Consider the following 25,445-nt stretch of genomic DNA (forward strand, 5'->3'; position numbering starts at 1 on the left):
AAATAAATTCTATAAGACCTCAGTAAGACCAGCATTTATATAGGACAGTAGTGAAAAAAAAAAAAAGAAAATCATCGAATGCAGGTTACAGAGAAGGATACTAATGTCAAAAACAGATACAATAAATAATTGCTATATTAGGGGGCATTTAGATATATTATTGTATTAAGCAATTAATAATCACGCTGGTACTGGAATAGCAGAGGAACACATCACCAAGAACATGTTTAGACAACACATGTGTAGATAATTAATGAAAAGATATATAAAGAGAAAAAAGTATGATAAAAAAATATTTCATGACTTTCGTTTTTTTAATCCTAGAATGCTCACATATTGGCATAGGATGACTAAGCAATTATAGAAGTTTACAATGCATGCTTGTATGCAATGCATTATCCGATATTAGCGAGCACATATTAAAATATTGCCGTATCAGAAACTTATCGACTTTGCACAATTTCACCAAACAATCGTTGCGTAATGTAACTACTAAAAGTTCATTAATTCGATTTTAATGGTAAATATCAACATACTGAACAAAAAGCTACCAAGGACGTCCAGATCTGCTATATTCCTATATTAGTTGTAAAGTTCATATGATTTATTATGTACTACCATTGATTAAAAACTACGCAGTGCAGTAGTTTTTAATCGATGGTACTACTAAACATATTGTTGTAGACAAACCATTAATTTAATTAACGTTGCAAAAAATTACATTCATGATATGACATTTTCATTATTGATATTATTTCACGTTCGCGCTGATTATTTATTTAATAATTATGTACCCATTAATATAATATCCGATTACAATCAAATAACACAACAAAAAAAAACGATTAAAATCCGTAAACTAATTTTCGGAACCAAATTCAGATTTTTGCTTTAATGTGTGCCTTCGAAGAATTGCAAGGCAAAACAGACGTTGATACAGACGTTGATAAAGATGTTAATAGAGACATGGGGAATCTAAAAATTGCATTCCACAACATATCTCCTCAACTAACCAAAAATCCTTAGCGAATTTGGTTTCTAGTACTCGTACAGAGTATATCGGAATAAAAGGAAAAGGACAGTTAAGATTTGATTTCACGAACAGTGCGCCTGTGTATCCGATTATACGTATTTCGCCCTAAAAGGGCTCTTCAAATCTTTCAAACTCTCTTCAAAGGCACAGATTAAAGCAAAAATCTGAATTTGGTTTCGAAAATTAGTTTACGGATTTTAATATCACATGTCGCTATTTGCGTCCATACGAAGTCATGTTAAAGTTGCTTCCTAAGACAAAAGATTTATTTTCACTTTCAGAACGACTGTGAATATCCGTTCTGAAGAGCCCTTTTAGGGCGAAATACGTATATGCGGATACACAGACGCACTGTACGTGAAATCAAATCTTAACTGTCTGTTTCCTTTTTAAAAAACGATTAATTTAATCAGGCAGTTTCTATCAAACGGACTGGCATAAAACAAAACTTACAAATAAATAATTATCAGCAAAAAGTATTACGTTAAATTCCTCGTAGAGCCGTGATATCTTGTGGTGCATAGATTCTTTAAGCTCGACAGTGATTGTCAATTTTTCGAGGTAAAAATTAGGAAGTTAAGGGCATTTACGGTTTCTCAAGCTTTTAAACACTGGAATCATTAAAATCACGTCGGTACACACCATATGATTGTTCATTTTATTGTTTCTTGATTATTCTTGTCCACTCCGGTGCCAGCGCAGCCAGCCAATTCGTTCAAATGCGCGCTTGCCTTAAAACATACTACTACTACTATCGGTTCACAGCGTTCTCCGACGCCTTCCAACTCCTAACCGCCATTCTTCTCTATTTAACCATAGGCCTGGAGGGATTTCTCTTTCCTCTAGTTCTTTTTCAATTCCCTCTCTCCAGCTTCTTCTCGGCCTTCCTCTTTTTCTTCTTCCTTGTGGTGTCCACGTCAAAATCTGTTTCGGAATCCTGTCATCTGGCATTCTCTGTACATGGAAGTACCATATTAACTGTTTTGTTCTTATGTCATCAACTATTGTATGCTTGACTCCCATCATTTCTCGTATTCTCTCATTTGGTATCCGATCTCTTCTTGATTTGCCTGCTGCTCTTCTCCAGAAGTCCATTTCTGTTGCTAGTAACAGTTTCTCTGTTCTTTGTTTCATTGGTCAAACTTCACTGCCATATGTGATTACACTTTTAAGTATGGTGTTGTATATGAGTTGTTTGTTCGCTTTAGATATTGTTTGGTCCCACAGAATGCCGTTCATCATGGATATGGCTTTTCTACCCTGTATGTTTCTGTCTTTTATTAGCGGTATTTTTAATATAAATTTGCCCACACTAGTTTTGTGATCATACCCTGACTTGGTGATAAAGCCTTTAAAAAGATATGTGATCATGTAGCCTATCGTTGACTGTTGAATGCAAAATTTAATGAGGCGTTCTCCAATATGACTTATTTTGTTTTCGTTAAATCGCTATTTTATATTGTTTATACTGTTGTTTCCTATTTTTGAGTAAAGGTATCCAAGAATTACTATTTTTGAAGCGAAGCTTCTATGCTGCGCTGTGTTACTTTTTATCTCTAGTAAAATGCTAATACGGGCGTCACGAGAAGGCGTAACGGGGGGTTCTCACATCGATTCATTAAAGTAATTACTATTTTAATGGGAATAAGCCACAATTGAAGGTTAAAATAAGTTTATTGACGTTTCAATCTCCACTGCGGAAATCGTTCTCAAAATACCTATTGTGAGATAATTACTTTAAAATGCTACAAGAAAATAGGTTCAGAACAATATCGATTCATTTCTCCCAATTCGTTTCTAGTCATCATATATGTCTTCTAAGGAGATTTAAATTAAAAACTTCATGGAAATAACTAACTTCTTTATATCATCTTTTTAAATTTTTATGACACGTCTACTGTTTAATTTCATATAAATAAAATAATTATAAACATTTTATTTAGTTTACATAATCATTCAATTTATTATCAAATAATATTTATTTATATTTTATTAGTTTCTATTTCGTCCGGTTAAGATTTTGTCTAAATTTGACAAGTCTGTCAGAAGTAAGCGCTAGTCTACTGTACCGCCTACAGTAGCATCTTTTTTTATTTTTCTGTATCCTGTCCATTGCATCTTGGAGACTATTATAAAAATCTCTAGTTGGCTAGTTTCAACTTCCGGTTTCATTTTGTTGCCGTCTCCTAATACTGCAAATGACTGTGAGTCATGTAGCTCATGTTGGCATAGCCAAAGTAATTTACAGACAGACTAGTGACGTAGTTATAGTTTCTTTCTGCAGCTGAGCACATTCCGTTATTTATTTAAGTGAATTTTTCTTACCTTATAATTCTTTCAAAACTATTTGACGAATCTTTCTGTTGAACTCGCATTTTCATGAATCTTTTTTTTTAATAATATAATACATGTTCATTTATTTATAACATTTAGTAATTGATATATGAGTATTCCACCCAATAAACTTCTTTATCGGTCTGCCCTGCCGGTATTTTAAAAACATATTTTTGTTTAATCTGTCGATAATTGTTTGCTTTGGTTGAAGCATAGAGATAATAGTTATCTAAATTTATTTTTGTAATTTTTTATTATTTCTATTGCAATGCAGTATTTCTTATGCTAATAAATCATAAAAAAATCTGTTTGATTAAATTTTATAAATAGAAATATTCTTTAGTGCTCGTTTCAGTAGTAAGCAGATAACCTTTTTATCAACAAGTACATGCTTATGTCAAGTATTTGCATTTACTGATATATGGAACAATGTTTTAGACGTAAGGAGTACTTAAAACGAGAGACACTATTAATATTTTGAAACTAATACTAATAATAAAAAAGACAGTAGTTGTCATTGAACATTGTTTTCAGATAATTCTTCATTGTAGACCAGAGATATTAGCAAATTAAAATGTCTTTTTCTCGGAACAAGAATTTCAGTCTCAAAGTCATTAATGGGCAACATTCCAGAACCCAAAACACCATAAAATCCTCTTCATTCTTTGGAAACGTATGAGTCCATAAACCCAAAATTAAAAAACTTCATCTACCGTCAATTCTTATGCAAACCTGCATCGAGGAACTTCTGGATAAGTGCGCAAATCACCTTGAAGCCCCCCGTTAGCATAACGCGCTCAGATTGCCTCATCCCAAGTTCTAACCCCAGACAATGTAACATTGGTTTTTCGGTTTCCCAATTTCATTGCACAACGCTACCTGGCCGCCCCGAATCTTCTTCTTCAAGTGCCATCTCCGCGGCGGAGATTCATTTGATGTACATCCGTACCACTCTCTCAGGTTGCGCAGCCATGACATTCTACGCCTCCCTATGCTTCTCTTTCCTTGGATCTTTCCCTGCATAATCAGTTGGAGCAAGGTGTATTTCTCTCCACGTGTAATATGTCCGAGATATTCTAATTTTCTTGTTTTTATTGTATTTAAAATTTCCATTTCTTTGTTCATCTTTCCCAGAACCTCTTTGTTTGTGACGTGTTCTGTCCATGATATTTTCAGAATTCTTCTGTACACTCACAGCTCGAATGATTCCACTTTTTTCATTGATGTCGCATTCAAGGTCCAAGATTCCATTCCATAAAATAAAGTCGAAAAAACATAGCACCTCGCCAACCTAACTCTTAGTTCCAGTTTTAAATCCCTGGTACATAGCACTCTTCTCATTTTGTTGAAATTTGCTCTAGCCTTTTCTATTCTTATTTTGATCTCCTGATTGTAATCATTTGTGGAGTTAATCATTGTTCCCAGGTATGCATATTTGTCCACTTGTTCGACGTTGGTTCCGTTTATTGGAAGATTCTCGTTATTTCTTTGAGTTTTCGATATTCTCATAAATTTCGTCTTCTTGACATTCATTGTTAGACCATACTCTTTTCCATACTCTGCTATTCTGGTCACCAGTCTCTGAAGATCTTCAATGTTTTCGGCTAAGATCACAGTGTCGTCCGCATATCTAATGTTGTTAATGGGAACTCCATTTACCTTTATTCCAGCTGTTTCACCCTCAAGAGCTTTTTTCAGGACCTCTTCGGAGTAGGCATTAAAAAGAATTGGCGACAATACGCATCCCTGTCTCACTCCACATCTAATTTCAATTTCTTCGGACAGCTGTTCGTTAACACGTACTTTTGCTCGCTGTTTATAGTATAAATTTGATATGATCCTGAGGTCGTTGTAGTCAATCTTCTTTGATTTCAGGACATTCATTAATTGTTTATGTCGTACTTTATCAAATGCTTTATTATAGTCAATAAAACATGCGTATATATCTTGATTGACGTCCAGACATCTGTGTATTAGTATATTAAGTGAAAAAAGAGCTTCACATGTTCCTAGGCCTTTGCGAAAACCAAATTGTGTATCATTAACGTCTATGTCCAGTTTGTGATATATTCGGTTATGGATGACTTTAAGTAGTAACTTTAGCATATGAGACATTAAGCTAATGGTGCGGTAATCGCTGCATTCTCTTGCGTTTTTTTAGGGAGACAAATAAAAATAGATGTTAACCACTCTTTGGGTAATACGCCTGAACTATAAATTTGGTTCAAGAGTATCACTAAAACATCAATGTGCTTCTCATCTAGAATTTTTAGGATTTCTATAGAAAGCATATCAGGTCTAGGGCTTTTCCCACTCTTCATTGTTTTTAATGCGTGTAATATTTCTTCTTTTGTAATATATGGACCTATTTCTTCTGACGTAAGTTCTATGCGCTCCAGATCTCCTCTTTCATCATCGAATAAATAACAGCAATTATTTCCCCCAAATTCATATTACTAACAAAAGTTCTGTAGTATAAGCTTTTGTCTCAAACTTCAAAAGCAACGCACTCGTATCTGCAAAACAATCAGCAAATACGCTGCTACAAATCGCGAAAGAACAGAAATCCAGTGGAACAAACATATTAATTATAAAACATCGCGACATTGTATTCAAATTTACATTGGTTAATTCCAAAGCAGGGAATCTCAGTAATTATATTAAAAACCCTATGTTCTGTTAAAAAATTACAAATATATATATATATATATATATATATATATATATATATATATATATATATATCAGTGTCAGTATCTTTAGTTTAAATTCAAGGTATGGAAATTCATTTCTAGCAAAGGTTTAAACAAATTGTTATGTAATTTGATAAGATAATATGCTTAGAGATATTTAGTTTAAATAATATAAATATTAATTATAATTTATAATTTAATTATACATTTGTACATTACATTACAGTTAAAAATCCAAAACTAATTATTGTATAGACTATGCACTATACAATATCTATTTTGCCTCAAATACATGACACAAAAGACAGTATCACGTTTTAGGCAACTAAAAATTTAGGCAACTGGTTACTTTGAAATGAAGACAAATTTAAATTATTTTACACGAAATATGAAACGGAAATTTCAAAAGTGTTCAAGTATTCAAAATAATATATTTACTTACGTTTGGATTTTCGACCAAAGCTTGTCCAGCATCTCCAAATCCGGGAACGATGTTCAAAACACCTGGAGGAATTCCAGCTTCCTTCACCAATTCAGCAACGTATAAACTCGACAAAGGCGTCTGTTCAGCAGGCTTAAGAACAACGGTGTTTCCCATACTCAAAGCGGGTCCAATTTTCCATGCCATCATCATAAGCGGGAAGTTCCACGGAATGATTTGTCCGCAAACTCCTACGGGTTCGTGACGGGTGTAACACATATATTTTCCATCCATTGGAATGTATTTTCCATAAATTTTATCAGCATAACCGGCCATATAGCGGATCACTTTGAGACTGCCAACTACGTCAGCCCAAGCTTGCGTGAATGGTTTACCGTTGTCCAATGTTTCCAAACTCTGAAATTATATGGGGTTAAATGAGATAATTTTCAGGGTTTATAATGAAGAAACTAACGGGCATGTAATTATATTACATTAAATGGATAAAAAATATACTTCTACTATACTTTTAATAATACATATCGTCCCAATGTTTTACCGAACTTGGGCATTCCCTGATTAACTTTCTAATCTTGGATTATGTAATTACGTATCTTTTAATCAGTAATTATTCGACGAGTTACCACATTCATGACGGGTGGTAATATTTATAAAGAAGATATAAAGTTTGTGAAGAAATTTACTTTTTAGCGTGGTATAAAGTTCATTTGAATTTTGAATGTGCTGGAGTTTAACTAAAATATCACTGCTGCATTTCTACGTCATTTAGATCATCAGTTGGTGATATTAAAGTATTTTTTCGTGTCCTTTCTGAAGTTCTGCCTATAATGATAAGGAAATATGCGCAAGTGGTCATTTGTGGAGATTTCAATATACTATATTGTTTTAATTATTTGGGCCAAATTAAAAAAAATAATTTTTTCAGCAATGTCATCAGTCAAAAAAGATCAACAAAACCATTTATTACAGACAAGAGTCTGATACAAGGAGGAGGATTAAGTTCAACGCTATTTATAATATACATGGATGAGATATAAACGTATTTTAAATTAAAATTGTGGTTAATTCCTAATAAAAATAGTAAATTATATTAAAATACCCTAAGAAATAGCTTAGAGAGACTTTATAAAGTTTTCCTATGCTGTACGGTGCAACGGTTGCATTAAATTGCCAGCTTTTATTATTTTATGTCTAATCATCTTGTAGATTAGATTGTACAAAAAGACGGCTCCATACATTTAAATTAAAAAAAACTTAGGTTTTGATTGCACTATTAGTTGAGTTGTAAGTTATGTTTTTCGCTTTAATCTTATCAGATAATAGTTTTCTTGCTAGTCATGGAAATACAATGTTTTATTATATTACATTTACTTAACAGTTAGATACCTTATCATTTAACCTTTTTACAAATTATATAACATAAGTCAAGTTGGTATATCTTCACAGACTTGCCCCGTATAACCGTATCCCAACATGTTTTCTTTGAATTTTCTCTTCTAATTTTTTACTTGCATATATATATATATATATATATATATATATATATATATATATATATATATATATATATATATATATATATATATATATATGATCAGAGGACAAAGAAAAGAGATGAACGAACGAATAAAAACGAAACACATTCAGAAGGAAACATGGGTAAACTACTTTCGATATCTATTTGCTAAAGGTGACGATAATGAACCACCCACACCAGAGGTGACGACAAACGAAGAAATAAATATTGAGGAGAAAGAGGGAAAGGAAGCATTAAGGAAATTTAAAAAATAAAAAATCACCAGTAGAGGACAGAATACCGAACGAACTCCTAAAGTACGGAGGACCAGATCTGACCAAACAACTATTGAAACTAATCCAAAAAATAATAGAACAAAACAGAATTCCTCAACAATGGAGATCAAGCATCCTAATACCTCTCTTCAAAAAGGGAGACAAATCGGACCCAAAAAATTATAGAGGAATTGAGTTATTAAACACAACACTAAAATTAACAACCAAAGTGAACAAATAAACTGAATGAAATTATACTAAGTGACATAGAAATCCGAACACCCAGTTTAAATGATTTTATTTTAATAAAGTTTTGTATAAGTACTTAATGAAGCATAATAAGTAAATGATTAAAATTTCAAAATGATTGCATTGCTTTAAAGCCCTTTTACCTTTAATTATGTGTGGATGTACCCCGATGTGTTACGCATTCTCCAACGCGCCTAGGCATGCTTCTGATGAGGTGGTCAATGTCCTCTTGTGGTATATCATTCCAGGCAACCACCAACTCCTCTCGAAGTGCTTGTAGAATCTGAGGAGGACGTTGCAAATTGAGCAATCTCCTACCCATCATATCCCACACGTGGTCAATTGGGGATAAGTCGGGAGATCTTGGTGGTCATGCTAACAATGTGACATCATTATGTTGAAAGAAGTCTATTGTGACTCTTGCAACATGTGGTCGGGCATTATCTTGTTGGAAAGTTGAATTTGCCAGGGTGTCAATATAGGGTAAAAGGTGGGGTTCTAGAACTTCTTGGATATAACGCTGCGCGTTCATGTTACCTCTGATGAAGATTAAAGGTGACCTGGAACCATAAGATATAGCACCCCAAACCATAACTCCAACAGTGCGATGAACATGTCTTTCAACAAAAAACTGTGGATTCCTCCTTTCACCACGTCGCCTTCTAACCGACGACCGTGCACGCTCGACCATCATGCATGCCTAAACAAAATCGAGACTCTTCACTAAAGGCAATACTGTTCCATTCCTGATTCCAGAGTGACCGTTCTCTGCACCACTGAAGGCGATTACGGCGGTGTTCTGGAGTTAAAGGGAGGACCCAGTGTGGTCGGTATGAAAACAGGCCAAAACTTATCATTCGTCGATAAACACTTCGCATGCCAATAGGTCTTCCGTGTTATGCAAACCATTCATTTGCAATGGAGCTGGTAGTGGAGAAACGGTGTCTTAAGACCAATAATCTTAGGCGGCGATCTTCACGGTCTGTTGTTCTACGGCGGCATCCAGTGCCCCTTGCTCTTTGCGTACGGCCTTCTTGAACCTAACCTTTGCGTGAACACCTAACCACGGTGTCTACACTTCTTTGCACTCTAACTGCAACTTCCCGAAAAGAAAGTCCAGCTTCCCGAAGTTCCATTATACGGCCCCTATCAAACTCACTAAGTTGACGAAATCGTACAGGTCTCTGTACTCTAGGCATCGTAACCAATCGTAAAGAATGTCAAGAACTACAATCCGCCAAATTTGGATCTTTACCGCGGCTGAAATATTCATTTTTAGATTGTTAGTGAATTTAAAAACAAAAAGTATAAAAACCGGAATCTCCAACTGATAAGGCTAAAAACTTTATCACTTGTTTTTTTCCAGTAAGATAAATAAATTACACCAAATTTTATTGAAATAAAATCATTTAAACTGGGTGTTCGGATTTCTATGTCACTTAGTATATAACACTAGCAGAAGAACAACGAGGTTTTAGGTCGGGAAGATCATGCACCGTCGCTATATTTATAATGAGGCAAGTGCAAGAGAAATCATTAGAATACAACAAACCGGCATATCTATGTTTCGTGGACCTTAAGAATGCATTTGATCGGGTCAAATTAAAGCACGCTATCCACTTATTGTACGCAAGAGAGATACCTCTAGGAATAATCAAAACGATCGAAAATATCTACCAAAACAACACAATAAAAGTAAAAGTGGAAGAAGGACTAACCGACTCTATTGAAGCTGGCAATGGGATAAGACAGAGAGATTCCCTGAGGCCTCTATTGTTCAACCTGATTATGGATGAAATAATAAAAAAAGTAAGAACTAAAAAAGGATACCAAATGGGAGAAAAACAATCTAAAATTATCTGCTATGCACACGACGCAATACTATTCTCTCAAAGTGAAGACGATTTACAACGTATGCTGCACCAATTTTAATATAACCGACAGAAAATTTAACATGTTAATTTCCCCAAAAAAGACAAAATGCATGGTTGCAACAGCAAATTTACTAAGATGTAAATTGGACGGAAGGTAAGATAATAGAATACGTGATGGAGTATATCTAGGCATCACATTATCTAGCTACGGAAAGCTCGAAACTGAAGTGGAATACCAAGTGAATAAAATAAGCAGAGCCGCAGACTGCCTGAATGAAACAATATCGAGAAATAAAAATATCGGGAAAGAAATGAATGACAGAATTTACAAAACAGTCATTAGATCATTAATGACATACGCGTCAGAAACACGACCTGATACATAGAGGACAAAAAGGATGTTAGAAACAGCAGAGATGAAAACACTTGGAAAAATTGATGGTAAGACACGATGGCACAGAGCTAGAAGTATAGATATACGACGTAGATGCAAGGTGGAGAACATCAAGAAGTGGGTAAAAAATAGAAGAGTAGAATGGAACGATCATATAAGCCAAATGACAACAAATAGAGTAGTAAAGATGGCAAGAGACGGTTCCCAAATAGTAAGACCACGAAAACGATGGAACGACAACTTCCTGGAGGCAAATTGAAAAACAGACAGAGTCATGTCTACATAAAAAGAAGAAGAAGAAGAACTCCAAGGTACTTGTATTACTCAAATTTCAAATTTCACGGTCGTCTAGCACTAGATTATTTCAATCTGATTTTCCAACATCTAGATGTTCTGTCTTTTCCATATTAATCATTAAATCCTAAGCTTTATACTCTTCATCCAATTTTCTGATCATATACCTTATATCATCCTCATCTAATATAACCTAGTCATCAGTGAAGTGCAAAGCGAAAAGTTTTTTATCTCTATAGGGATGGATACCCATGTTATAGCCATGCGTTTCTCCGTTTCTATCATTGTAGTGTTGAATTTAAATAAATTTTAAATAAGGTTGGAGCCATTGCGAATTTAAAAAATGATCGTAATGTAATCAAGAATGTAGCATATAGAACCTCAAAATAAAATTAAACTTACTGCCAAATAAGCGCCATCCCTTTCCATAAGGTCCGCCAATTTGTTCAATAAACGTCCTCTTTCTGATGCATCGGTTGTTCTCCAAGTCGAGCCGAATCTGAAGGCTTCATTGGCAGCTTCCACCGCCAAATCGATGTCTTGCTTAGATCCTTGTTGAATTTCTGTAATTACCTGACCCGTCGAGGGATTTACGCTCTCAAATGTTTTTCCAGATTTGGATTTGTGCCATTCGTTATTGATGAAAATCTGAAACAGTAAAGAATTCTGTTAAAAAACAAGGTATTTATTTTTAGATATGGGCTTCTAAATTGTATATGTATTACATATTTACAAATGAATTAAAAAATAATACAAATAGAATTTTTCATACAAAAATCATTTCACGTCATTCAAGATTTACCACGTCAGAACCCCACAGCGTTACCAAAATATCAGAATAGTTAATAAGTGAGGAATTTTTAAAATGTCAACTATTTAAGAATACACTAGTCAACTGGATTTTTAAGATGAAGGAAATGCATATCCACATTTTCAAAATTTCTTTTTTCACTTTTCAATAATGTGGAAAACGAAATACGTTTAAGCCATACTATTATAAAAGATCATATAAAAATGTATAATTTAGCCACCAGCTCTCTACAGCGACTATTCAGTTGTTTTGGCATTTTTCAAATGTTCACGTATTCACAATCACAATACACAACAATAATTAGTTTTTAAAGCTATTAAGCTAAATTTATATGTATATATTTTATAATGTACATACGTATAAGAGGATATACAGAGGCACTATACGTGAAATCAAATCTTAAATGTCTTTCCTTTTATTTCGATATACTTTTTATGAGTACTAGAAACCAATTCGCCAAGGATTTTTGTTTAGTTGAGGAGATATTATGTTGTGGAATGCAATTTTAGATTCCCCATGTCTCTAATAACATCTTTATCAACGTCTGTTTTGCCTTGCAATTCTTAGAAGGCACAGATTAAAGCAAAAATCTGAATTTAGTTTCGACAATTAGAAATCTCGAGTTTCGAGATTTATTATCAGATGTCGCTTGTGCGTCCATATCGAAGCCATTTTAGTGTTGCTTCTATTACAACAGGAAAGATTGTTTTCAAGTTCACAGCATCTGCAAATAGCCGCTCCGAAGATTCCTTTTAGGATGAAATACGTATAAGCGGATATACAGAGGCACTATAAGTGAACTCAAATCTTAACTGTCTTTCCTTTTATTTATAATACGGTTTATTAAAGTTATATATTGCGTATCAAATGGATACACAAATGAAAAGAAACAAAAATAAGTCTTAATAAGTCTTATTATAAGATCATCATTATCGTCAAAGCTGTCGGCATTCTCGCCACACACCCAAATGTCATTTGAGTTTAATTTATAACCGTATCACTGGCGTACGATTATTTAATATATTTAATTAAAATTATTATTTTTTGAATCATTAAACTTAAACAATTGTTGCATAAAATTTATACTATTAATAATAAGCAATGTTTTTGTATATTTAAACCATATAATTCTAAAATTCTCAATGTAAATACGATTACTTTCTTCTTAATTATAATACCATGTTGACACCTATGAAAGATAGAGCAGCTTCGTATGGGTGTCGTATTTTTAGCTGTGTTAAGTAAATGTGAACTCTAAGGTTGATGTTATGGAAATTTTAAATGCAAGTTACGTCACTTTTTATAAATCGTGACTTGAAATGAGTTTACTGTGAAAAATACTATATCAAACAATATCACGAGAACTATTGGGATGGAAGTTGAATATGAAGGTAGTAAGCATGTAGTATCAACTGATACAAAATTGTACAATGTATAGTCCGTCTAGAAAGTATCCGGAATTTTGAATTTTTCCTAATTTTAATAGATTTCCTTTTTGTAACATTTTAAGACAAAAGTAATGCATCAAGTATGTTGTGCCGATAGTAGGTTATGGACAAAATAGCATGACAACACCATCTGTCAAATATTGTTGTTTGTAAACAGACTTAAGGTTTGTGAAATAATGTCGCAAGTAGAAAAAAGAAAAGTGGTGGAATATTTGTATAGAAAGGGTCCGAAACGTTAAAAAATGAGTGCAATTGACTGAACTCGGAAAAAGTGCAGTGTATGAGACAATAAAGCGGATAAACAAGCATAGATATGAGACATAGACCAGTTTCGGGTAGGCCGCGTAAGATTCGAGGAAACAATTTAAATGCTTTAGTGGCTTTAGGACGACAAAATCCGCGCCGGGTTTCGAAAATTAGCGAACAGATTTGGAAATCAACAAAGAATAAAAGTATACCCAGAAACTTTCCGCATGTCACTGAAAAAGCAAGGCTACATATCAAGGAATACAAAAAAAAATCCCTACAGTGACACCTCTGCAAAGGCAACGAAGAATAGATTTTTGTCAACGTTTTCGAGAGGATAATTTTAATAATGTCTTTACATCGATGAAAGTTGTTTCCAGCTTGCTGCAAATCATCTAAAAGTCCTATCAAGAGAAAATGTTACCGTTCAAATTTCCAAATTTCCCACTAAAATAATAGTTTGGGGAGCAATATCTCAGCGTGATGCTACACCTCTCTGTATAGTTAATGGTACTGTTGATAGTGCGAAACATTGTGACATCCTAAATGGTTTTCTTCTCGAAACGGTTCATGTTTTATATCCAGAGGGGTGGCGTTTTCAGCAAGATAATGCAAGACGCCATACTTCTGCTTATACTCAAGCTTGGATGGAAGAACACGAATTGGCAACAATTCCGTGGCCAGCAGCATCTCCAGATCTTAGCCCCATTGAAAACATATGGGGACTGATGAAGATTGAAGTGGAACGAGCACAGCCACGAGATAAAGAAGGTTTGATTCGGTCAGTTTTACAGGCCTGGAACACCATTACCGAAAATTATGGCCTTCACCTAGTTTTGGGTGTACCTGGACGTTTAGTTAAGTGTTTAGATTTAAATGGAGGTTGTATAAGTAAATGAGATGAATTATTTGTTGAAATTTTATACTTCAAGTGATAGAAATTAATACCGTAAAATTATAATTCTGCTTTCTTTTTTCCGGATACTTTCTAGACGGACTATATAATTGTACGATGGTTATACATAGATATCTTCTTCTTAGAGTGCCATATCCCTACGGAACGTCGGCAACTACCATGCTTATAATATTGTTATACTGATCTCGGTCTTGCGCTACGTGTAGCAATTGGTCCGCTGTCAAACCTGCCCACTGCCTCAAATTCCTCAACCAAGAGAGTTTCTTCCGTCCTATCCATTTCTTTCCTTCGATTTTACCGTTGAGAATTAGCCGAAGGAACTCATATCTTGGTCCTCTGATTATATGTCCAAGATATTCTAGTTTACGCCTCTTAATAATATTTAATAGAGTTCGTTGATGTCCCATTCTTCGAAGAACTTCTTCGTTTCTGGTTCTGCTAGTCCATGGAATTTTTAGTATCCTTCGATACAACCACATCTCAAACGCTTCGATTTTATTCATGATATCGGCATTTAAAGTCCATTATACATACATATACATATATAATATAATTTATTGATTAGGGCTAGGCTCCTCCAAAAACCGTGATTTTTTAAATAAATTTAATTTATGGTACAAAAGATATTTGAAAATCAAATTTTTTACAGGTAAAAGTTCATACATTAAACTACTCTTAAAATTTTTTTTCAGAATGGCGGCACTGAAAATGGCTGCCCAAGCTTCGCCAACAAATTGGACTGCCTGTCCAATTTGTTGGCCATCATTTCTTGGAAACGAATCATCCGAAAGAGAAAAAAGGTTACATATTCTGTATCGAATTAGAGTAGGTAGTTAAAATGTAGGTACTACAAGGAAAACTTTTCACCAAAAAAAATGGCGGACTTTTGAATTTTTCGACCTTTTTTGCACTTTTGTTTATAACTTTTTTTAAATAACAATACATACATATTTTTGGTTGTCGTACCGACCATAAAGAGACATCTACAGAGTAGAATGTCGCTTGGTTCATCTCGAAGTGCAACAGTTTCGAAATATGAGTGACACCCAGTTGAAAAAGCGTGCTTTCGAGAAAAGCCCATTAAAATAAACAGCTACCGTCACACGGCCCGCTTGAGTGGCCGGATTTACCGCTGGAACGCTCCGCTCTTATCTCCTCACTACCTAATCCAAGCTCGCGTGGGCCTTCTTGACTAATTCTATATTATTCCTAAGAGTATTTTCTAGCAATTTTTGAAAAAAAAATTCAATTATTTGAAAATTCTTTGGAGGAACCTGGCCTTAAACGGCCCATATTCTTGGCATTCGATATATACAAATAATATGACATCTTCATCATTATGAACTACTTCACTTGCTAAAGGTAACAGAGACACTTCTAGCCTTACTATTATTACTATAGTAACTATTTATTTATGATCTTATTTTTTATCAAATACTGGTCGAATTCATCAATGCTTTATTTTTAATATTCAATCTTAACCTACCTCACCATTGAATTACAATGTAAACAACATACTCACATACTTATCAATGATATGAATCGGAAAAATATTTATTCAATATTTAAATACATCATGTCATTGTATTCAGAAGTTATGTTAATGTAAAAAACATCTGCAATATTTGATTATATTTTTATTGTTTATAATCCTTTAGATGAAAATTTAATGCAGGGAAATAAGCATACAACCACAAATCCTACTTGTTATAAAAAACGCCGTCATCGAAGCAGTTAGGAATTTGCATATTTACGAGCGCCCGTCAACACAGATAATCGCAGAGATAAACCGCAGAACTTGCACGACCAAGAGGTACTATTTTGGATTTAATCTCCGTTTTAAATGATATCGAGAAATAAAAATTCTACAAAACAATAATACGTCCAGTTCTAACATATGGTTCAGAGACCTGGACTCAGGTTAAGAAATGACAAAACAATAATACAACCAGTCCTAACATATCGCTTAGAGACCTAGACTCTAACAAAAAAATACTGAAAACATGTTGGGATGTTTCGAAAGAAAAGTACTAAAGCGAATTATAGAATATACCAGGAACCAAATATCGTAAAATACAATAAGATAAGACGCCTGCGGAGGATAGGGAATGTGATGCGGATGGAATAAACTGACCCAGCTACAAAAAAGCTCCTTGTTACACCCATTGACCAGAATCCACCATAGGTATATTCATAGACATTGAGGGAGCGTTTGATAAAACCACATTTCCAACTATCACCCAACAGCTCAACGTCAGGAATGTTCCCCTGGCCATAAGCGAATGGATATTCAGTATGCTCTCTAATAGAGCAATAAGCATAAATGTAGAAGACGTTTCTGTTAGAGGCATAGTTAAGAGGGGCTGTCCACAGGGAGGGGTGCTATCACCACTACTCTGGAACATAGTTCTAGATACCCTGGTTGACCAACTCAGCAGCAACGGCTTCTACACAATAGCCTATGCAGACGATATTGCTGTCCTGCAAAGCGGTAAGTTTGAGAACACACTATGTGAGAGATCGCAAGTTGCTCTCCGACTAATAGAAACATGGTGCAAGGAACACTCACTATCTATAAATCCAAAGAAAACAGAGATGGTCCTCTTTACCAGGAAAAGAAGAATCACGGGCTTAATACCCCCAAGGATTCTAAACTACAGTCTAAATTTTTCTGACGAGGTGAAGTACCTTGGTATTAACCTTGACAAGAAGTTAACATGGAACTCACACTTAGATGGTAGAGCTAAAAGAGCATATATTGCCTATGAGCAGTGTCGACGAACGGTCGGACGCACCTGGGGCCTCACGCCCAGGGTGATCGCCTGGGTCTACACCGCTTTCATTAGGCCATATTCAGCGGATGGCTTGCATAAATATAACAGGTGCCATGAAAACAACACCAACTGCTGCAATGGAGTTGATCATTGGCATCACGCCTCTAGATATATATGTCAAAGAGGTGGCGCTAGTGACAATGATGCGACTGCGCTCAGCTGGTGTAAACCTTGATGTAGGAACAGGGTAACACTAAGTAACCTTAAAGAGTCAACATCAAAGAAGTACTTGGGAATGACCAGGAAAAACCTACGTTTGACAGTTGGTTTTTTAACTGGTCATTGTCAACTAAGCAAAACACATCCACACACTGGGGCTAGCAGACACACCTCTATGTAGGAAGTGTAAACGAGAAGACGAAATTGTAGAGCATGTCCTATGTGAATGCCCGGAGTTATCGTTAATACGAGAGTACTCGTTCGGCGAGTCCTGGCCCACACCTGCCCACATAAGAGAGATGTCTCCTGGTGACTTGTCCACCTTCCTAGAAATGGCAGGATGGACAATGATCTAAGAGTGACAGCTCCCTGGGAGGATGCACAATGGGTTAATTGTGGCCTAAGTGCTGTGAAACTTAACTCGCCCTCCCTACTCTACAGATACAGATCATTAAAGCAATTTACAACAGTGAAACAACTGCTTTTTAAATAGTCCTATTGTTTAATATTAATCCTATTTAAATAAGCTTTTTACCTAATCAATAAACTTTAATAAAAATTAAACGATAACGTACGTACTAATACATCACTGTCAACAATAGAAAGTGTCACAATTGATGTAAAAAACAAATAAGCTAATCGGATAAAAAAGTTAATCCTTTTAAATCCATAACCCATATTAGTCCAGGATATGGCAGTTTTCTGTTCATAGTTCTTTTTATATATATATATATATATATATATATATATATATATATATATATATATATATATATAGTACATAAATTTGCTTGAAATTTTTAAAGTCGATAGAAAATAGCTTAAAGATCAAAATTTATCCTATGCCAATATGTGTTTTCCTCTGGGGGTAGTTACCACCCCAACTCGGGAGTGGAAAAAGTTTATCAAAAAAAAAACCATAAGGGTCGCTAGAATGGTGAATTTTAACACAAACACGTCCTTTAAGAGTTTTTTTGAAAAGTCAATATTTTTGGAGTTATTCATGACTGAAAATTCACAAATTACACGTCAAAAAAGCATGTTTTTAAAAGGTTTTTTGCCAATAACTCCAAAAATTTAAATTTTATCGGGATGACGATATAAGGTTACCTAAGAAAAAATGGTCGAACATAAGGGTTGTCTGCTGTTAAAAACGCGAGGTATCAAAGATAAAGTAAAAAGGACAGTTAAGATTTTATTTCACGTATTTTTTAAAAGTCTCATCAGAGCGACTGGTATAGAAGCTCTAAACGTGAAATCAAATCTTTTCCGCCGTAGAAAGTAACATAACTTCTTACGGACGCAACAGGCGCCATCGGGGAATAAAAACAAAAACTTAAAAAACCGAAAATTTCTAAGTGCTCGAAACCAAATTCAGATTAATACCGAAATTAAATTCACGTACTTGGTTACCAACACTTAGAAATCTTCGGTTTTCTAAGTTTTTGTTTTTATACTCAGATGACGCCTGTTGCGTCCGTAAGAAGTTATGTTACTTCTTATTGGAGTCGCCATATACATAAAAAATAACATCGAATGGGACCAGGTGGTATTAGATACAAATCAATTTGAAAATGTAGGTATTAAAATAGGAACTACTAACATTTTTTCTATTTACAGGAAAGGAAGAGAAGATCCAGCACTTGAAGAATTAGATGCCATGCTAAACTCAGCAGAAACCGTTATCCTAGCCGGAGATTTCAACGGGCAACACACTTTATGGGGATGCAATACGGACACAAGATATGGAACAATACTACTAAGATACTGTGAAGACAGAAACAGGATATTATTCGCACCAGATGAATCAACAAGAATAAATCCAAACAGAAGACAAAACAATTCTACGTTGGACATTTTCATTACAAAAGATTTATCATGGAAGATGTAAGGGCCAACTTCGAATGCAGTTCGGATCACAAACCGGTGACTGGAAAGATGACTTCAAGAGTATACCTTCCCACTATCGATCCAGTGGAAAGATGGAGATGGAACGACACGGTTTGGAAGAAGGCACTAATCTTCAAGATGGACAAAGCTGGACTTCCTCATTATTTAGTTAACATATGTGACATGTATTTAACTAAAAGAACATTTCAGGTTTCAGCAGACCAAAAGATGTCGATGATCCAAGAAATCCAGGAAGGGATGCCACAAGGCAGTATTCTCTCGCCCATTTTATACAAAATATTTCTGACCCAAGAACACCTACAGCCCTCTACGCGGATGACACAGCAGTGTATGCAACTGGAAAGGTGGTTTCCTAGGTGGAAAAATCACCTAGGAAAAATCACAGAATACACCGAGAAATGGAAGATAAAAATCAATGCAGAAAAGACGCAATTCATCATATTCACACAGGAAAACAACCCACCAGTACAATAAATAAACTAACCGGGTGGTTGCTGAAGACAACCAAGCAGAAAAGTAGGTACGATGCCACAAATAAGTACCCACAGAAGAAGAAGCCATGAAGACAACAACAGAAAATCAGGAATCCGATAGGAAGAAAAATTCAACATCAGGCGGTGCAAGAGCGGGACGTCGTAAAAGAAGACTAAAATATCTTAAGTTAGCTTTAAGTGTGCAATGTAAATATTATTAGGACAATAAACGTTTTTATTTTTATTTTTATTTTATTATGCACGTTTGCAGGTTATACACCAGTCACTCTGATGTATCTTGTTTAGACGAAATACGTATAAGCGAATAGTAGAGGCATTATACGTGAAACTGTCCTTTCTAAAATCTTTCTTTACTCGTTTATTTTGAGTATAAGGAACCAATTCACACAAGTTTCTGAACTAGGTGAATCGATATGTCGTGAAATGCAATTTTAGATTCCCCATGTCGTTCCATTCCAATGCACCGTCTGTTTGCCTTGAAAATCGTAGAAGACACAGATTTAGGTATTAATCTGAATTTGGTTTCGAATACTTAGAAATCTTCGGTTTTCTAAGTTTTTATTTATATTTTTTAATTACTGTCAAAATTTCAAGCAAATTGATGCATATAAAAAAATTCAGAGGTTTTGTACTATTTTTATCGTCATATCCTGGACTATATACGAACGGCAAAAAGTCCAAGCGTATTTTTGTAATAATTTGACAACAGTATAAATATAGATATTTAAAAAAATAAATGTTTAGAGAATTCTGATAATTTAACAAACAAGTTGTGAGCTATTGACATTTCATTGATAAAGGAATTTTTTTTAATTATTTACGATTTAAAAAAGTTAAACGATTAAAAAATATTTTCTAGAATTAAATTGGGATATGTATTTTGTGCAAATCCAATCTACAAAGTTCGTTGTAGGCACGGTTTAGTAGGCGCTTCGATTTCTCGTGAGAATAAGGACAATATTACGAATATTCAGCTTTAAAAATTTCAAGAAGTTTTACTTAATATTTTTTGCAAAATTGAAATTGTTTATTCCAAAAGGCTTTTATCTACAACGTTATTATGCGTAAACTATTGGGTCTACATGAATTCCGAAAACACCAAATTGAAGAAAAAGGCTTATTTTATTAAATTGAATATTTTAACAATTAAAAAGTTTATGTTAAATATTGTAAAACGGGTTTTCAAAAGTACTGTGATTTTAACCTTATAAACAATTAAAATAACTTAGTCGCAATATGTAGGAAGTTAATTTTTTTTAATAGCCATGTTAGCATTTTTACACAAATTAAAAAAACAACGTCCCACTATGGTATTTTCCACCTAAGAAGACCGCTTTGCAATTAAATGCTGGTAACTTTATTACTAGCGGACCAGATAAGCGGCGATATATTTTACACTACCTTTATGAATAACATTTTACTGCTCTGTTGTTTCAATCAGCACTGCTCACCAAGTTAACGTTTATTGGTTTTAATATTGTACTGCAACAGTATGAGTACGGAATATTTATTTAAACAGTGAATTTATTATATGTTAGTTTTTTTTCAATTTCTTCTGACGTATCGTATAATGTAGGTTTACCCAATAATCAAAGTTATGCCTTTACAAGAACATATTATTTGAAAAATAAGGAGTACCATGTGTCAAAATAATTGTAATCTCCTTTATACACACTTTAAAAATTTGTTTAGTAATGTATTTTTTAAATCCACACAATCATTGATAAATGATTCATGCTATTTAAAGATATCTTTTTGTTAACGACACTGTTATCGACAAAGTAGATCAAATTCAAACTTGTCATCATAATACATTTCTGTTTATCGTTAAAAAATAATTGATGGTCGTGGATTGTATTGGTGTTATTTAATAATTTAGCAAAATACATAATCAGCAAAAATCCTATTTAAAACATGCGAACGGTTTTTGCAATCACAATCAATGCAGTGTTTATGCTTGTTTAGCATTGGCTGTTAAATAATTTGTGTTCGATTGTTTCGTCTGTTGTACAACCCTCGTCCTTTTTAGGGTGTAGTAGTTGTATATAAGTACCTATTATTTATAGTAGTGTAGTGAAGCGGTACTTTAAAGTAATATGAGTAATTTGGAAGAAAATAATATACAGTCGAAACGTAGAGTGTTATCTCCAGAAGAACGGCGTTTAGTTCTGAAAGTCGAAAGTTATTTCAATTTGGAAAAAAATAATATGGGTCCATTGACATCTGTTATGGCAGTTCAGAAACGCACATGCGATGCTTGCGGTAGCTCAGAGAGGAGATTCCGAAGAATTAAGAACAGGAGTGAGGATGAAATAAATAAAGTAAGCAAGAGAAATTGTCGACATCCAAAAACTTTAGATTTGCACCAGTCAATTAAACTTGCAATTAAAAATATTATTTATAATATGTATAAAGCCAAAGAACATGTAACAGTTAGTGCTATGTTACAAAAAATAAAAGACAAGGAACTGTATGATATTAGTTTAACAAGTTTGTGGGGAGTGCTGAAACATTTAGGTTTTCGATATAAAAAGACAAATAATAGACAAGTATTGTGTGAACTCTCGTATGTTGTTTCAAAACGGTGGAATTTTTTAAGAAAATACATGGACAATAAAACGTCTGATAGTCCAAGGCAAGTTGTATTTTTAGATGAAACTTGGATTTTCGCTAAAGGAAATACGTCAAAATCATCCTGGCAAGATGGCACCACGAAATGTTATTCTTCTAGTCGTTCCGGTAATGGTAAACGCTACATTATACTTCATGCTGGAAATGAAGAAGGTTTTATTCCTGACGCTAATTTAATTTTTTCGTCCACAAATAATACAGGTGATTACCATGGAAATATGGATGCAAATATATTTTTGAATAATGGTTTGAAGAAAATTTGTTAAAAAATTGGAGCGACCATACATAATAGTGTTGGATAATGCATCCTACTACTCAAGAGTAGAAGAGAGATTTCCTTCTAGTAGCTGGACAAAAGAAGAAATGAAGTTGTGGTTGACAGAAAAGAAAATTTATCACAGTGACATATTTTTAAAAGTCGATTTACTTCACAAGTGTGGAGAGCACTCGAAAGAAATTTGTTATTGACCAAATGGCTCTTAAATATGGCCATGACGTTCTTCGACTTCCGCCCTAAATAATGGGTAGGAAGGATAAATTTGTAGGATTCTTAAAGTTTGTGTTTCATAATGACACAAATTTATGAAAGTTTGCAGATGTTTCGATATGTTAACATAACTTTCATAAATACAATGAAATACAAATATCAATATGACATATTTCCACATTAAATAAATATTTTGTTTGATTCGTATCATTGATAAGTATGTCAGTATCTATGTTGTTTTGTTTACCTTATTGTTGAGTGTAGAGGTAGGTTAATATTGGATATTTAAAAATTTATCAAATTGTAATAGATTCTACCAATATTTGACAAATTAAGTTAAATGAATGCTAAGTTGTGACAAAGAAATGTTACCCTTAGGAAGTGAAATATTTCATGATGATGAATCTCTTCATATTCATTGTCTATTTAGGGAGTTTTCTTTAACATATTGACTACTTACTATTTGTGTGTATATGTGTGGCAAAAATAATTGATAGAAGATGAGAAGGTACTAATAGTTCATAAAAAAAAGTTAATCCAAGTACTTTGATATGCCCAGGTATATCACTGGAAGTTTTTAAAGTTTTGTGGACCTCGATTCATCCTCTCGTAACTAACTCATAAGTAAACTGTAAGCACCCTCTCTAGATCTTTGGGCCATAGTGGATGCTGCCGATAACGTCGAATATTCCTTCTCCGACGATAGTACCAATACAACACGACAGCGTCCATACTTGTAGAATAGCGGCGTATACACTGCGAGTCCTGCGACTGCGAATTTTCTGCTGTTCACATTGCATCCAGTAATGACGGATCCGTTGAACGTTATATGGTGCCTATGTGTACAGAGCATAAATTTATGACGTATCCGTTAAAAAGGAACTAGTAAAACGGACTCCCATGTGTAAGCGGGCCGTAAGATCTAAATTAGTATGTCCAGTAAAATATTTAATAAAAAAAAATTATTAAAAAACAACGCTGAAATTTTTGCAGAAAACGTATAGGTTTGCTTACTGTAGGTATATCTTCTTCTTTGGGTGCCGTGTCCGTATGCACGGACACGGCAATAATTCTTCTACTGTGGGACCACACCATTGTCTAATATTACGCAGCCATGAAAGTTTCTTTCGACCAATCCATCTCTTTCCTTCCACTTTTCCTTGTATTATAAGGCAAAGTAGATGGTATCCTCTAATTATATGGCCGAAGTATTCTGTTTTTCTTCTCTTTATGGTGTTTATGAGCAGACGTTCTGAATTGATCATTTGAAGAACATCTTCATTGGAAGTGTGCGAAACCCACGATATCTTTAGGATTCGTCTATAGCACCACAATTCGAATGCTTCTAACTTGTTTAGCATTGTGGTTTTTAACGTCCATGTCTCACAACCATACAATAGGATGGACCACACAAAACATTTCAGGACCTTCTTACGAATATTCATCGACAGGTTTCTGTTGCATAAAACTGGTTTCCAGGTCATTATCCTGGTTATTATCTCTTCATCAGAGTCACAATTTACATTTAACCAGCTGCCAAGGTATTTGAAATGATTTACCCTTTCGATCTCCTCTCCATTAAGAGAAATCAGACCTTGATCTATATTGATCTTTCCAACTGCCATCCACTTTGTCTTTGAAATGTTGATTTTTAGGCCTCTCCGATAACTTGCTTCACTGACTAGATTTAGTAATGTAGGTATATATTAACGGAAAAACTCGTCATATACTTAGCTCATGCGGAAACCTGAGAAATACGTATTTCCTTGGACTATAATTGAACATGTCAAACTGGTGACAGATACGTGAAAATACAGTGACAACGCGTACACAATATTTCGTAACGGATTATAAATTGCCGTAATATAATTATACTAATGTATCACGCTGTATAATTAACACATACTCTATTGGTTTACCCTTACACATAACACAATATGGTTTTTCAAAACCAAAACTGCCCATCAACAAACCTCAAAGCAATAAAAATTTGTAATAGTTTATTTGCTTAATAATTTACTCCACGTTTATGAAGAAAATATGTTTATCTATAGGAATTTTCCGTAGAAGTACAATTTTCAATAAACTCAATTTACATGTTAAATTATTTACTAATAATATCAAGTATGATTCCATCGACCACTAAGTTTAATAAAGGCCTATCAGTATTTAAAATTATATTAATTCTGAACACAGACTAAAATTTCCCATAGTCGTCTTCAAAGAATTTGTTACAAGGTCATTCGAAACAAATATTCCAAATTTAATTAATACAGAAACAAGTTGTTAATAATTCTATTGGATATGTTTCGTATTATTTTTGTTCTATATTATTGAATTGTAGTATTTAATGCGTTTTTAAATTATCGGCACATTAAAATAAATGCATTAGAATAAAAACAGG

General features: G+C 34.1%; 1 protein-coding gene across 1 annotated transcript in view; it reads right to left on the bottom strand.

The window, feature by feature from the left end:
- Positions 1–25,445, bottom strand: part of Aldh (Aldehyde dehydrogenase) — a 52,287-nt gene that overhangs the window by 21,871 nt on the left and 4,971 nt on the right. The window contains exons 2-3 of the mRNA XM_072538225.1: positions 11,507–11,752; positions 6,503–6,898 (exon numbers count right to left, since the gene is read on the bottom strand). Coding sequence (XP_072394326.1) covers positions 6,503–6,898; positions 11,507–11,752 — 642 coding nt within the window. The remainder of the gene's footprint in view (positions 1–6,502; positions 6,899–11,506; positions 11,753–25,445) is intronic.

Source organism: Diabrotica undecimpunctata, chromosome 7 (genome assembly GCF_040954645.1).
Source record: "Diabrotica undecimpunctata isolate CICGRU chromosome 7, icDiaUnde3, whole genome shotgun sequence".
NCBI classification, from domain to species: domain Eukaryota; kingdom Metazoa; phylum Arthropoda; class Insecta; order Coleoptera; family Chrysomelidae; genus Diabrotica; species Diabrotica undecimpunctata.